This window comes from Curcuma longa, chromosome 11 (assembly GCF_044706935.1).
Source record: "Curcuma longa cultivar G26 ecotype Majalengka, Jawa Barat chromosome 11, ITB_CL_G26_1.1, whole genome shotgun sequence".
Lineage (NCBI taxonomy): Eukaryota > Viridiplantae > Streptophyta > Magnoliopsida > Zingiberales > Zingiberaceae > Curcuma > Curcuma longa.
In genome coordinates this window covers 3,057,623-3,070,451 of record NC_133871.1, presented here as the reverse complement: position 1 = coordinate 3,070,451, position 12,829 = coordinate 3,057,623, and the positions used below count along the sequence as shown (strand labels likewise).

At 37.7% G+C, this 12,829-nt stretch overlaps 2 protein-coding genes across 2 annotated transcripts; both read left to right on the top strand.

Annotated features, from left to right (window-relative positions):
* The first annotated feature begins 247 nt into the window (after window positions 1-247).
* LOC141838923 (oryzain alpha chain-like) lies at window positions 248-3,787 on the top strand. The gene is made up of 5 exons (XM_074726550.1): window positions 248-769; window positions 1,224-1,456; window positions 1,542-1,679; window positions 2,305-2,772; window positions 3,510-3,787. Exons 1-5 carry the CDS (start codon window positions 280-282, stop codon window positions 3,606-3,608), a joined length of 1,428 nt encoding a protein of 475 aa, XP_074582651.1. The 5' UTR covers window positions 248-279; the 3' UTR covers window positions 3,609-3,787.
* A 3,532-nt stretch (window positions 3,788-7,319) lies between these two features.
* Window positions 7,320-9,281, top strand: LOC141838102 (zingipain-2-like). Its single transcript, XM_074725504.1, has 4 exons — window positions 7,320-7,809; window positions 8,382-8,614; window positions 8,718-8,858; window positions 9,036-9,281. The coding sequence occupies exons 1-4, from the start codon at window positions 7,320-7,322 to the stop codon at window positions 9,279-9,281; spliced, it is 1,110 nt and encodes a 369-aa protein (XP_074581605.1).
* Window positions 9,282-12,829: the final 3,548 nt, after the last annotated feature.

Sequence of the window (12,829 nt, the reverse complement as noted above, 5' to 3'; positions counted from 1 at the left end):
AACTATGTATTCTATTTAATTTTAAAGAGATACAAGTCAAACTCGATAATTCTAACTCACCACTCTTAATCAATTATTTAATTAGTTAATTATCTCATAAATAACTAAAATGAACTTCTAACTATATCAATTAATTGATTAAATATCTAATAATAATATTTTTTAAAAAAAAAAAAAAAAATAAACTTTAAGGCGGCAACCTTCCACGATCTCTTCTATATAAAGGAAGCCTTCCCATCGCCAACGAGAGCATCAAGCTTCTCTCTTCTCTTTCCGCTCATGGCTTCCGCCGTCTCCATTGCCCTCCTCCTTCTCCTCTCGTCCTCCGCCCTCGCTGCCGTCTCCGCCGTCCCCTATCTGGACGTCCTCACCCTCTCCAAGCAAGGCGGGGCCGTCCCCGGCCGCAGCGACGAGGAGGTGAGAATGCTCTACCTGGAGTGGAGGGCCGAGCATCGCCCCGCCGAAAAAGCCCTCGATCTGGACGAATACCGGTTCGAGGTCTTCAAGGAGAACCTCCGATTGGTGGAAGAGCACAATGCGGCGGCCGACCGCGGGGAGCACGCCTTCCGCCTCGGGATGAACCGGTTCGCCGACCTCACCAACGAGGAGTTCCGGGCCAGGTTCCTCGGGAGCTTCTCCCGGCTGAGGAGATCCGTCTCCCGGAAGATCAGCAGCCGGTACCGGCTGAGAGAAGGGGATGATCTGCCCGATTCCATCGATTGGAGGGAGAAGGGCGCCGTCGTCGCCGTAAAGGATCAGGACCCTTGCGGTGAGCTATTCCTAATTCCTCTGTCGACTTCAGTGGCAGTAAAGTGAGATATCTTACTTTTGTTTGTTTCGATTTTGTTAAAAAGGGGGCGCCGTTTGGAGTAACTGGCATGTTGATCTGCTTCAACTCTTCCTTAGCCCTTATTTTTGTGGAAAAATTTTGTTAGATCTAGAAATTCATTTACTGATAGTATCGAAATCTTGATCCATGAACTCACCAAATGAAGATTAGAGCATATTGAATGAATATAAAAAAAAGACTCCTTCCAAACGTTCATTTAATTACAGCCTTAAGTAGTAGACCATATACTTAGAAACTTATCCTTTGAGATAAAAAAAAATGGTTTGTGAGAGATTTCTAGCAAATTATGGCAAGCCAAAGATGAGATGTGAAGTACTTGAGATTTCAATGATCTCAACTGGTAGGCTAATTATGCCTTTGACGGTGTTTACAGGAGATTGTTGGGCGTTCTCTACAGTTGCTGCCGTCGAAGGTATCAACCAAATCGCCACTGGTAATCTGATTTCGCTGTCGGAACAGGAATTATTGGACTGCGATACTGGCAACGATGGCTGCGATGGTGGACGGATGGACGTTGCGTTCGAGTTCATCATTAACAATGGTGGCATCAACAGCGAGGAGAACTACCCGTACACGGCCAAACAGGGGACTTGCGATACCAACAAGGTGATCTATATATTGACTTAACCATTTGCAGCTAGAGACACTTCATCTTCATAAATCTCGTTTGGTGCCTGCCTTTCTCACGCAGGAAAATGCTCATGTTGTGTCAATTGATTCGTATGAAGATGTTCCTTCCAACGATGAGAAATCTCTCCAGAAGGCCGTGGCAAATCAACCAGTTAGTGTTGGTATTGAAGCCGGAGACAATTTCAAACTTTATGATTCGGTAAGATTAACATCTAGGTGATTAAATTTTGATAATTGCATCGGTTTGAATCATCCAATCTAGTGTTTTCCTCACAAAAGCTTGTTTGTGTATCTCATCATCCTTGATGAGTATTTCAGCATATTGTTCAGTTAAGAAATACATCCAAGTGTGAATCTTTAGGTGGCCAATTGGATTGGTTTTATGGGACGCATTTCTTATATACCATTTTCATGTGTTTTTTTCCCACAGTCGCCATGCTTTATATCATTGCCAAAGACAATAGTTTTACTAATTGTTGTAGCCAGAATACTACTACAATATCATTGTTGAATTTATTGACATATACTTTATCTCTTCAAATGCCATGCATTATATTCATTTATTTGCTGCATGATATTACATATTGAAGTGTAGTCTTGATGCAATGGTAAAATTATTATCGTGTAATTTTACAATGCAAAGTACGGATTATATTCAATATGATCTCCATTTTGGAGACTCTATATTGATAACATCCAACTACCCTTTTTTATAATATTTACATACACTTATCACCTGATCATGTCAAAGTCCAGTACTGCAATTTTCCGTTTTCAAATTTCTACCTCACAATCTTGAGCTTTTCTACTCATTTTTTTGGCAGGGAATTTACACGGGCGACTGTGGAACTGACTTGGATCATGCTGTGACCATAGTAGGCTATGGTACTGAAAATGGCAAGGACTACTGGATTGTCAAGAACTCATGGGGTGAGGACTGGGGAGAGTCTGGCTACATACGAATGGAACGGAACATAGCACAATCTTCTGGCAAATGTGGTATTGCAATGGATGCTTCTTACCCTGTAAAAGAAAGGACCAACCTGCGCAACAACCCTGCTGCTGCCTCTTCTTCTTCCTCTGCGCCTTCCCTTGCCAAGCCTCTTACCGCTTGCGATAGCTACTACAGCTGTTCCGGCAGCACCACATGCTGCTGCATATACGAGCAGGGCAATCACTGCTTCTCTTGGGGGTGCTGTCCACTCGAGGGGGCGACTTGCTGCAACGACCACTACAGCTGCTGTCCCCGTGCCTACCCGGTCTGCAGCGTCGCTGATGGCAACTGCCTAATGGTAAGTCCATTAGGCAAGTCCTTCCCTGGACTTGAAAATTATTATCTAGTTAGCTTTTCTTATAATCTTCTACAAAAGGTAGAATCTGTCATCTAACGGTTCCACACGACCTCCAAATTATATTAAAAATTCACAATAGAAGTGCTAAAAATATTAATATTGATATTTGAGTTTGACCTTAGAGAAAATGTGTGATATTTGAATTTAATTTAAGGTTCAAAAACACAAACAATTTTAGATCGAACTCAAGTTTGGTTTGAGGTGCTTGAATATTGATTCGAGTAAAATTGAACTACAACTTAAAATAGCTCAAATTAGAATCTGAATTAGGTTAGTTAAATGTTAATTTGAGGATGTTCGAACTTAAGTTGTGTACAATAGAATAAAAATAGGTAGAGTTTGATTAGAGTTTGGCTTGAGAGCTGCTAGTGAACAATCAAATAAAAAAATTACGAATTTGAATTCAGCTTAAAAAATTATCGAATATGTTTGAGTTTAATTTGAATTCGATAATTTTGTATATGAATCAAATATTTTTTAAGCTAGCACAAAAATCTCATGAGATGGCTAAGTAATTTTGCACCCTAGTCCTTAATGTGTGATCATTAAAGTACTTGTGGATGAAAATGAGCCAACTATTGCCCAATTAAACATGTCTATGCTAATCAACTACATCATGAGTCCTTCAAGTGCTTCTGTCTTTATCATCTAACTTGCTTATCTGATTCCATTGACAGAGCGAGAACAGTCCTCTTCGGGTGAAGGCTTCGACGCGCATTGCTGCCATTCCCAATTGGGTTTTAAGTGGCTCAGGGGGTCCGAAGAGCAATGCGTGATGAGATTAAAAGCAACAACTCACTACGATATGTATCATCGAATAAGATCTTGTACCTTTTCTGTAAGCTCCGAGATCATGTACTAAGTAGATCTTGAATGTAGTTGAATGATAACTATATTGCATCCACTGTAATATTAATTATCAAGTATCGTACTTTGCCATAACAAATGCCATCGTTCCTTGAGGATTTTGTTTAACTCATCGAAAGGTCAGCTGGTAAGTTACATGTAAGTTCCTTGTAGTTTATTGGTATTTCATATATATAAAAGGAGAAAAATCACCCTTTTGGTCACTTAATCCAAACCCTTATCATGTCATCTAAAGTGTCTATTAACTAATTATATTTTAATATTGATCTAAAATATTAAAACCGTTACCTAAGTTTAGCATGTTTTTTTATTAATTCACAACTTAAAATGTAGGTTTAAAATTTAGGACATGACAAATTATTCATAGTTTTTCTATTAAAAACTTGGGTCGTGATGTTAAGATATTTGGACTTTTTTTTTTGTAAGATTACAATTTAATAACCTCAAAACACTAATTTCCTCTCCTCCTCGTATGACCGCTGCTATCACTGTATCACACACTTGCTGCTGCCTCCTTTTTCTGCAAAGGTGGAATTCGTCATCCTAGCGGCCCCACACGATCGGCCCCACGATCATTTATGAAGAGGTAAATTAAGAAACTGCAGTTGATCATGACGAAGGAGGGTATTGCTCGACTTCGTTGAGATTCGAACCCTTATCCTTTTTTGCAAGTTTGCTCCGTCATAATCAATTCAATTATACCCCAGAAGAACTTGCTGCTGCCTCCTGCTATTGTCATTACATAGGCCATCACTGCTACCCGCACTATTGTCGCCACATGCACCGACCAGTTGCTGCGGTCACTGCATGGGCCTTCATTGTACATGCGATTGGCACCACGCCACTTTCCCCTTTTAGCAACAGAGGATGATCTTTCCTTTCTTTTCAAAAAAAAAAGTCGTTACTCAAGCGGTCTCATACAATCAATTTCACGATCATCTATAAAGAGATAAATCAAAAAACTATTGTTGATCACGACGGAGGAGAACATTGCGAGTATGAAAAGAGTCTTTCACAATCATCTGATTTTAGATGATCTTTCCTCCCGATTAGATAGAAACTGTAATAATGAATCAAATGTTACGATACAATCAAAATTTTATATTAAAAATATATATAAAATAATAGATTTATAAGATGGAAGATATCTATATTGGTATAAGATTTTTTGGGTACAATTCAAAAATAAAATTATGAGACTTAGACTCAAAATGGATAATATCATACCGTTATGGAGATACATATGGATTCCATTAGACCTTACAAGTGGCATCAGAGTGTAATCTATGTGGAGTCATATGGGAACTCTCAGGGGTCTAGGGTTCCATTGGGACATGGACCACAAGGATAATAGTAGGGGCTCTCAGCAAGAGGTCCCACATTGAAAATACATAAAAAATATATAGGGATTCCATCAGACCTTACACTAAAAGGCACTGATATAGTGAGAAAAATCACACGTCACATAATCAAGTCATACGTCAAATTGAGTTGGAAGTGGAAGTCGAAGATGAACTTGAATCTGATTAATCTGACTTAACTTAAGCCAAGTTCAAATCTAATCAAACTGAGTTAAGCTAAACTCGGATTACTACAAGAGATAAACCTATTAGCCAAAGAATTTTCCATCGCTAATCGATTGCTAAACCCATCTAATGATCGATTAGCGACGGAATATAACCGATCGTAAAATTTTGGGTAGTTGATGATATTAGCAAAGGAAATTATTTTTTCGTCACTAATTTAGTGATGGAAATTATTTTCCATTACTAATTATAGCGACAGAAATTAACGATGAAGATGTTAGCGTGTAAAAAGTATATATGGTATGCAATTTTGGCCCTAATATACGTAGGCTAAATTATAGTCATGTGCCAACTAGCACAGATTGTGATGCTGATTTTTGAAGAGTAGCACCACTTTGGAACTGGTCTTCAAAAACTAGCACTACATGCTATGCTAGTTGACACACGATTATAACTTCGCATATGTGTATTAGGACTAAGATTTGACATCATATATATCTTCTACACACTAACCTCTCCCATTTCATGACAAAATTTTAGAAATCCAAATACTCTAAGTTCATCAATGAGTTTTGATTAAAATTAATTAATAAACCTAGAGAGCTCTGATCGAAATTATTTCAATTTTTATAGGTTTCTATAGTACTTGAAAGGCTAAGGGTGCCCTCCGTTATCATTGTAAAGGATTCTCAACATTGCTCAAAAGATTTAAAAAGTTGCAGACTTTGTGTCAATTAGCACAAGCCTATAATTTCGTGTGGGAGACTCAAGACAAGAATTTCTCACTATATTTACCTTTTGCATATTCCACTTCTATCTCATTGTAAAATTTCAAAAATCTAAATCATCTAGATCCATCAATAAATTTTTGTTAAAACTGATTCATAGATCTAGAGAGCTCCACAAAAGCTAACCTTTTTCATTTCATGAAAAAAATTTAGAAATCCAAATACTCTAAGTCCATCAATGAGTTTTGATCAAAACCCATTGATCAATGAATTGCAAAATTTGATCAATTCTTGGAGAAAGTAATACGTATCATAGGACTCATCGAGAATTACCCTGGTGAGATCTCTTCGATGCCTAAATCATCAAAGACCCCAAAAAATATAAAGCGGAGACAATAATAATACAGTAAAGTAAATGAGATAAAACATATGAAATAATAAATGATGATATGATTTTCTTTAGAATCGATAACCTCCTCTTTCCTCTTATTCTCCTCCTCTCCTTACCTTATACAGAGAGAAGTCTAAGAGACATGCTTATAGGAAAAGAACGTCAAGAGGTGCTTTTCATGGAGAGAAGTCAAAGGCATGCATCCCCTAAAAGGTGTTGTGATAACTTCCGCGGTCCTTTACTCGGAGAGAAAATCAAAAGATGCATCGATCGGTATTGTAATAACTACCATGTCTCTTAACTTGCCATGTCCTTTTGTTGGTCGTCTCGCTTCACATACTGATAGTTCGGGAAATTGGAAGTCAGTAGTCGGATGGCCAAGAACTCGACAGATCACGATGACTAAATCTTGACCTTTTCACGTGGTTTCTATATTGAACTAGTTAATGCTCACCATGATGGGCATTCTTTCTTACCTCTGGATCAATAAATGAAATAAATAAATAATATTTTTTCAAGAGGCGTCAGCATTCCAATGGTCACTTTCCTCTCTTTTATATAAAGGAAGATTTTCCATCGCCAAAGAGAGCATCAAGCTCCTCTCTTCTATATAAAAAGGAAGTTTTTCCATCGCCCAAGCTCCTCTCTTCTATATAAAGTGAAAGTGAATAAAATACACCATCAATTGCCTTTTTATTTATGTAAGTGAATCTCTTCCTTCCTGATCAACCATTCTAATTTAACTTCTTAATCAATTATTTAATTTGTCAATTATGTCATAAATAAATAAATTGCATTTCTAGATATACTGATTAAATATATATTATTAATCAATAAATAATATCTTTTTTTCCAGAAAATAAATTTTAAGGCGGTAACCTTCCACAATGCTTACTGTCCTCTCTTCTATATAAAGGAAGCCTTTCCATCGCCAAAGAGAGCATCAACCTTCTCTCTCCTCTTCGCTTTCTGCTCATGGCTTCCGCCGTCGCCATTGCTCTTCTCCTTCTCCTCTCGTTCTCCGCCCTCGCTGCCGTCTCCGGCGTTCACTATCAGGACGTCCTCACCCTCTCCAAGCAAGGCGGGGCCGTCCCCGTCCGCAGCGATGAGGAGATGAGAATGCTCTACCTGGAGTGGAGGGACAAGCATCGTCCCGCCGAAAAAGACCAATATCTGGACGAATACAGGCTCGAGGTCTTCAAGGAGAACCTCCGGTTCGTGGACGAGCACAATGCAGCGGCCAACCGCGGGGAGCACGCCTACCACCTCGGGATGAACCGGTTCGCCGACCTCACCAACGAGGAGTACCGGGCCAGGTTCCTCGTGGACTTCTCCCGGCTGAGAGGATCCGACTCCCGGGAGATCAGCAGCCGGTACCGGATGAGAGAAGGGGACGTTCTTCCCGGTTCTATCGATTGGAGGAAGAAGGGCGCCGTCGTAGCCGTGAAGGATCAGGGCCATTGCGGTGAGCTCTTTCTTCCTTTGTGAGAGACTATTTCTTCCTTTGGCTTCAGTTTTTTTTGTGTGGTCAGTGATAGTAAAGTTGAATATTATATTGCTTTTGTTTGAAGAACGTTTTTCCAATTCCTTTGGAAAAAAGTGTCGCTAGCTGTTTGGAGTAACTGGCACCGGGATCTGCTCGTACCTCTTCTTTAACCCATATTTTGTAGGAATTTTGCTAAATCTAGAAATTCATCTACTGCTAGTATCAAAATTTTGAAATCCTAATCGATGAAATCACCAAATGAAGATTTTTCTACCACTGGATGATAGGTATGTAAACGAGCCAAGTCAAATCACTGTTCAAGCTTGTTTGATAGAGTTGTTCAATCTTGTTCATCTATTTGACCTTGTATCGAGCTTGCTCACAAGCGTTTGACTCATTTACAACTCGATGAAACTTTTCCTTACGATCAAAAAATAAGTTTGTGACAGATTTCTAGCAAGTTATGGCAAGTCAAATATGAGATGTGAAGTACTTTGTTTCATTAATGATCTCAACAGATATGCTAATTATGCTTTTGATGGTGTTTATAGGAAGTTGTTGGGCGTTCTCTGCAGTTGCTACCGTCGAAGGTATCAACCAAATCGTCACCGGTAATCTGACTTCACTGTCGGAACAGGAATTAGTGGACTGTGATACCGGCAACCGTGGCTGCAATGGTGGACTCATGAACGCTGCATTCAGGTTCATCATTAACAATGGTGGCATTGACAGCGAGGAGGACTACCCGTACACAGGCCAAAAGGGGACTTGCAATACTGACAAGGTGATCTATTGACTAACTACCATTTGCAGCTAGAGACACTTGATGTTTCGATTGTGGATGACTTTATAATTAATCTTGTACGTTTGGTGTCTTTCTCACGCAGGAAAATGCTCATGTTGCGTCAATTGATTCGTTTGAAAATGTTCCTCGCTACAATGAGAAGTCTCTCCAGAAGGCCACGGCAAAGCAACCAGTTAGTGTTGCTATCGACTCCTCTGGAAGACATTTCCAACTTTATGAATCGGTAAGATTCATCCAGATGTTTAAATTTTGATAATTGCATTGGTTTGAATTATCCAATATCTAGCGTTCTCCTCACAAAAGCTTGTTTGTGTATCGCATAATCCATAATGAGTATAATTTCCACATAACACAAAACATGTTACTCTTCCTGCATGCTTTGATAATATAATTTTTGCAGGGAATATTCACCGGAATCTGTGGAATTGCATTAGATCATGCTGTGACCATAGTAGGTTATGGTACTGAGAATGGCAGGGACTACTGGATTGTGAAGAACTCATGGGGTGAAGATTGGGGAGAGTCTGGCTACATACGAATGGAACGGAACATTGCAGGCTTTTTTGGCAAATGTGGTATTGCAATGTATGCTTCTTACCCCGTAAAAGAAAGGACCAACCTGCGCAACCCTGCTTTCATAATGTAAGCCGCGACTCGCTTATCGAATGAGATATTGTATGTCTATTATGTGAGCTCCGAGATCATTTACTAGTTAGATCTTGGATTTGATTGAATGATAATAATATTACATCCGTTGTGATGTAATTATTTGTGTGAATCTAATGTCTAGCAAGTCAAGTATTATAGTTTCATATTGGCCCTCGGAGCATAGTTGAGTTGGTTATGATGAGACAGATTTGCTGAAGTGGATAAGGGTCAAATCTCGGCGAAGCCAACACAATGTTTTCCTCCATAGTGGTCAATTGTAATTTTTCGATTTACCTCCTCACAGATGATCGTAGGACAGATCGTATAAGACCGCTGGATGACGAATTCCACACTGAAGTATTAGCTTCATGTTATATGACAGTCATTGTTTCTCGTTATATGACAGTCATTGACTCATTGTTTCTCGATGATCTATTCGACACATCTTCTGTAAAAAGGTGGAATCCGTCACAGCGGCCCCACACGGTCGGTCCCACGACTATTTGTGAAGATGTAAATTGAGAAACTGCAGTTGGTCACGACACATCGTATCATACTTTATTGCACAATGCCAGTACTGTTGTTCCTCGGTGATTTGTTTGACACATCATAATGTAACTCTTTTGGTATGCAGTATTACCGGCCCATTCTAACTTAATCTAAACTAATACAATCATGTTATCTAAGTAATTAATTTGATGAGCGAACTACTCTGTTAACTTATTACATTTTACTATGGATCTAAAATATATATATCCAAATTAATTATTTTACTATTCAGATGAGAGAGCTATTCTTTTGGTATAGGGGGTTGCAAATATAAAGTCTGAGTTACATTGAACTCAGGTAATTCGTGTGCGTGTACTACCTACACGTGTTGAATATTAGATTGATAGCAGTGCCGGCTTTAGGCATAGGCCACTAAGGCCTATGCCTAGGGCCCCCAATAAAGTGGGGCCTATTTTTTTTAAAATATTAATCATTATATATATATATATATATATATTTTGAGATAATAAGAAAATTTTAAAATATCTTTATTAGATTTTGGAAAGATTTGGCATGATCATTAGATTTTGTAGAGATTTGGCATGGTCATTGGATTTCATAAAGATTTTGGCATGATTCCAATATATTTAATATTTCTCAATTCTTAAAACTTTAATTTTAATAGTTTCTTTATATTTCTCTCCTTCCTTCTTTATTAACCTAATAACCTATTTTGCTCAACTTCAAACATTTTACTTATTCGATAGTTTATTTTCTCTCCTCAAGACATTTTCGAAATAAGATCTTTTGTTACATATTTTTCTATGATCTTAAAACCTAAAGGTATTGTCTTCCTTATTTCCCTATCAAATCTTTTTTTTATGCTTCTGTTAATTTCTTATTTTCTTATCAATGATTCCTGTTGTAAACTTGTAATCTTTTCGCAGTACACTGTTAGCAAATTTTTACAATATAAAGATATGAACATTACTATTGTATTAGATCAATTAAAAGGTTTTATTTCTTTTTTGAATGAGTGTAGAGAAAATGGATTCATATCTGCTATGATTTCTGCTAAAGAAATTGCAAATGAAATGAATATAGAAATTTAATTAATAATTTTACATCTCAAAAAGCTAGAAAATTTAATTTTATATAAAAAAATTATTTTTAAAAGTAATATTTTAATTTATTAAAAAAAATTTTATACCCACAATTTTCGGTCTCAAATCCGAATAAAAAAAGATGAAATTTTTTTTTTAAAATAATAATAATTATTTAAAAAAAATTTCGCCTAGGAGCAAAATTTGCTCAAGCGGATTAACCTATGTTTTGCCTTCCAAATCAAATTTTCTTGCTTGCTCATGTGCGGATTGGATGTTGAATAGTCATATTCGAATTCGGTCATTCAATACAACCATGGGTCAGAACCCTTATATATATAGGCTACGATCTCAGCAAATTGAGAGGGGCAAAATTTGCCCAAGTAAATTAACCTATGTTTTGCCTTCCAAATCAAATGTTCTTGCTTGCTCACGTGCGGAACAGATTTTGAATAACCATACTTTGTCATTCAATACAAAAAGGGTCAGAATCCTTTTTCACAACCAAGATGTTTTCACCTGATCAACCAAGGAGGTCACTGACATATCTCCTACGATAATGGAGCAATGACTCAACACTGTACTAGAAGCTTAGCCTGTCCAATAGAAGAAATGACACTTCGGGTCTGAGCAAAATAAGGTAATCTGAGTTAAGATTACTAAGTTAATGGAAGTCAGTCACATTCGAGAAGTATAATTCCCAATCTGACTAGCTAATGTAGTATTGATGCCCAAGTCTTGAGGTAAATAAAGGGCCTGTGTGAACTTTTAGGATCTCAACAAAGTTTGCCCTAAGGATTGCTACCCGCTCTTCCGAATCAACCAACTGGTGAACTCGACCTTGGGTTGCAAGCTCATATGCATATTTGATGCATATCAAGGTTACTATCATATCCCCTTAGTCGTGGAAGACTAAAAAATGGTCAACTTCGTTACCTTAAACAGAACCTTTTATTACAAGGTTATGCCCTTCGGACTAAAATATACAAATGCAACATATCAAAGTTGATAGACCGAGTCTTCAAGCACCAAGTCAGAAGGAACGTCGAGGTCAACATGGATGATATCATGATCCAAATTGCTAGGGTATAGAAATTGATCAACAATATTGAGGAAACTTATGGCACGCTAAGAAGATATGACCTCAAGCTGAATTCGAACAAGTGATTGTTTGGCATCAAGAGCCGGTGTTTCCTCAAGTATATCTTGACTGAACGAGGAATCGAAGTCAACTTGAAGAAGGTCCAAGCATTACTGAACACGCCTTCTCCTCAAAATTGCAGAAAGGTGTAGAGGTTAGTCGACTGACTCATGACTGTTATATCTTGAAATAATTAAAAAGGTTTTAGTTAAAAATTTAAAATTTATTGGACCTTTATGCAAAAATGCAAATAAAGGGTCTTTAAAACTTCTCTAACCCCAAAATCCTAATGCACCCTCAAATTTCTCACGCCGCCGCTACCGTCCTTGCTCCCTATTGTCGTCTCATCGTCGTCACACGTCGTCATCGCCGCCACACGTCGTCGTAGCTGTTGCACGTCATCACAACATTGCCAAATTTAATTAAAGTGGGGTTTTCTTGCTTGACTCTTTTCGATTTCCTTCAAACATGATTAAACGTACGCTTTAAGAGATAATAATCTGGATTTCTTTCTGCTTGATCTTTTTGTTATTTTTTTTTGTTCGACAATTCACAGCCATCAAGAATTCCATAGCTTGGATTTTCCTTCATCTTTGTATGTCATGAATCCATTATATGCAGTGTACGGTGCTTGTTGTTGTTTTTATTAAGATTTTATTTTAGTTGATAATTACTACCATAGGTCTACATCGATCGGTTAGAAAATAAGAATGACTTCATCAATGTTAAATTAGGTATGGAATAGAAAATATTGATAATGAATTATTTAAAGTTTATATTCTATATAGTAGAAGAAAAATAAAGTACATGCTC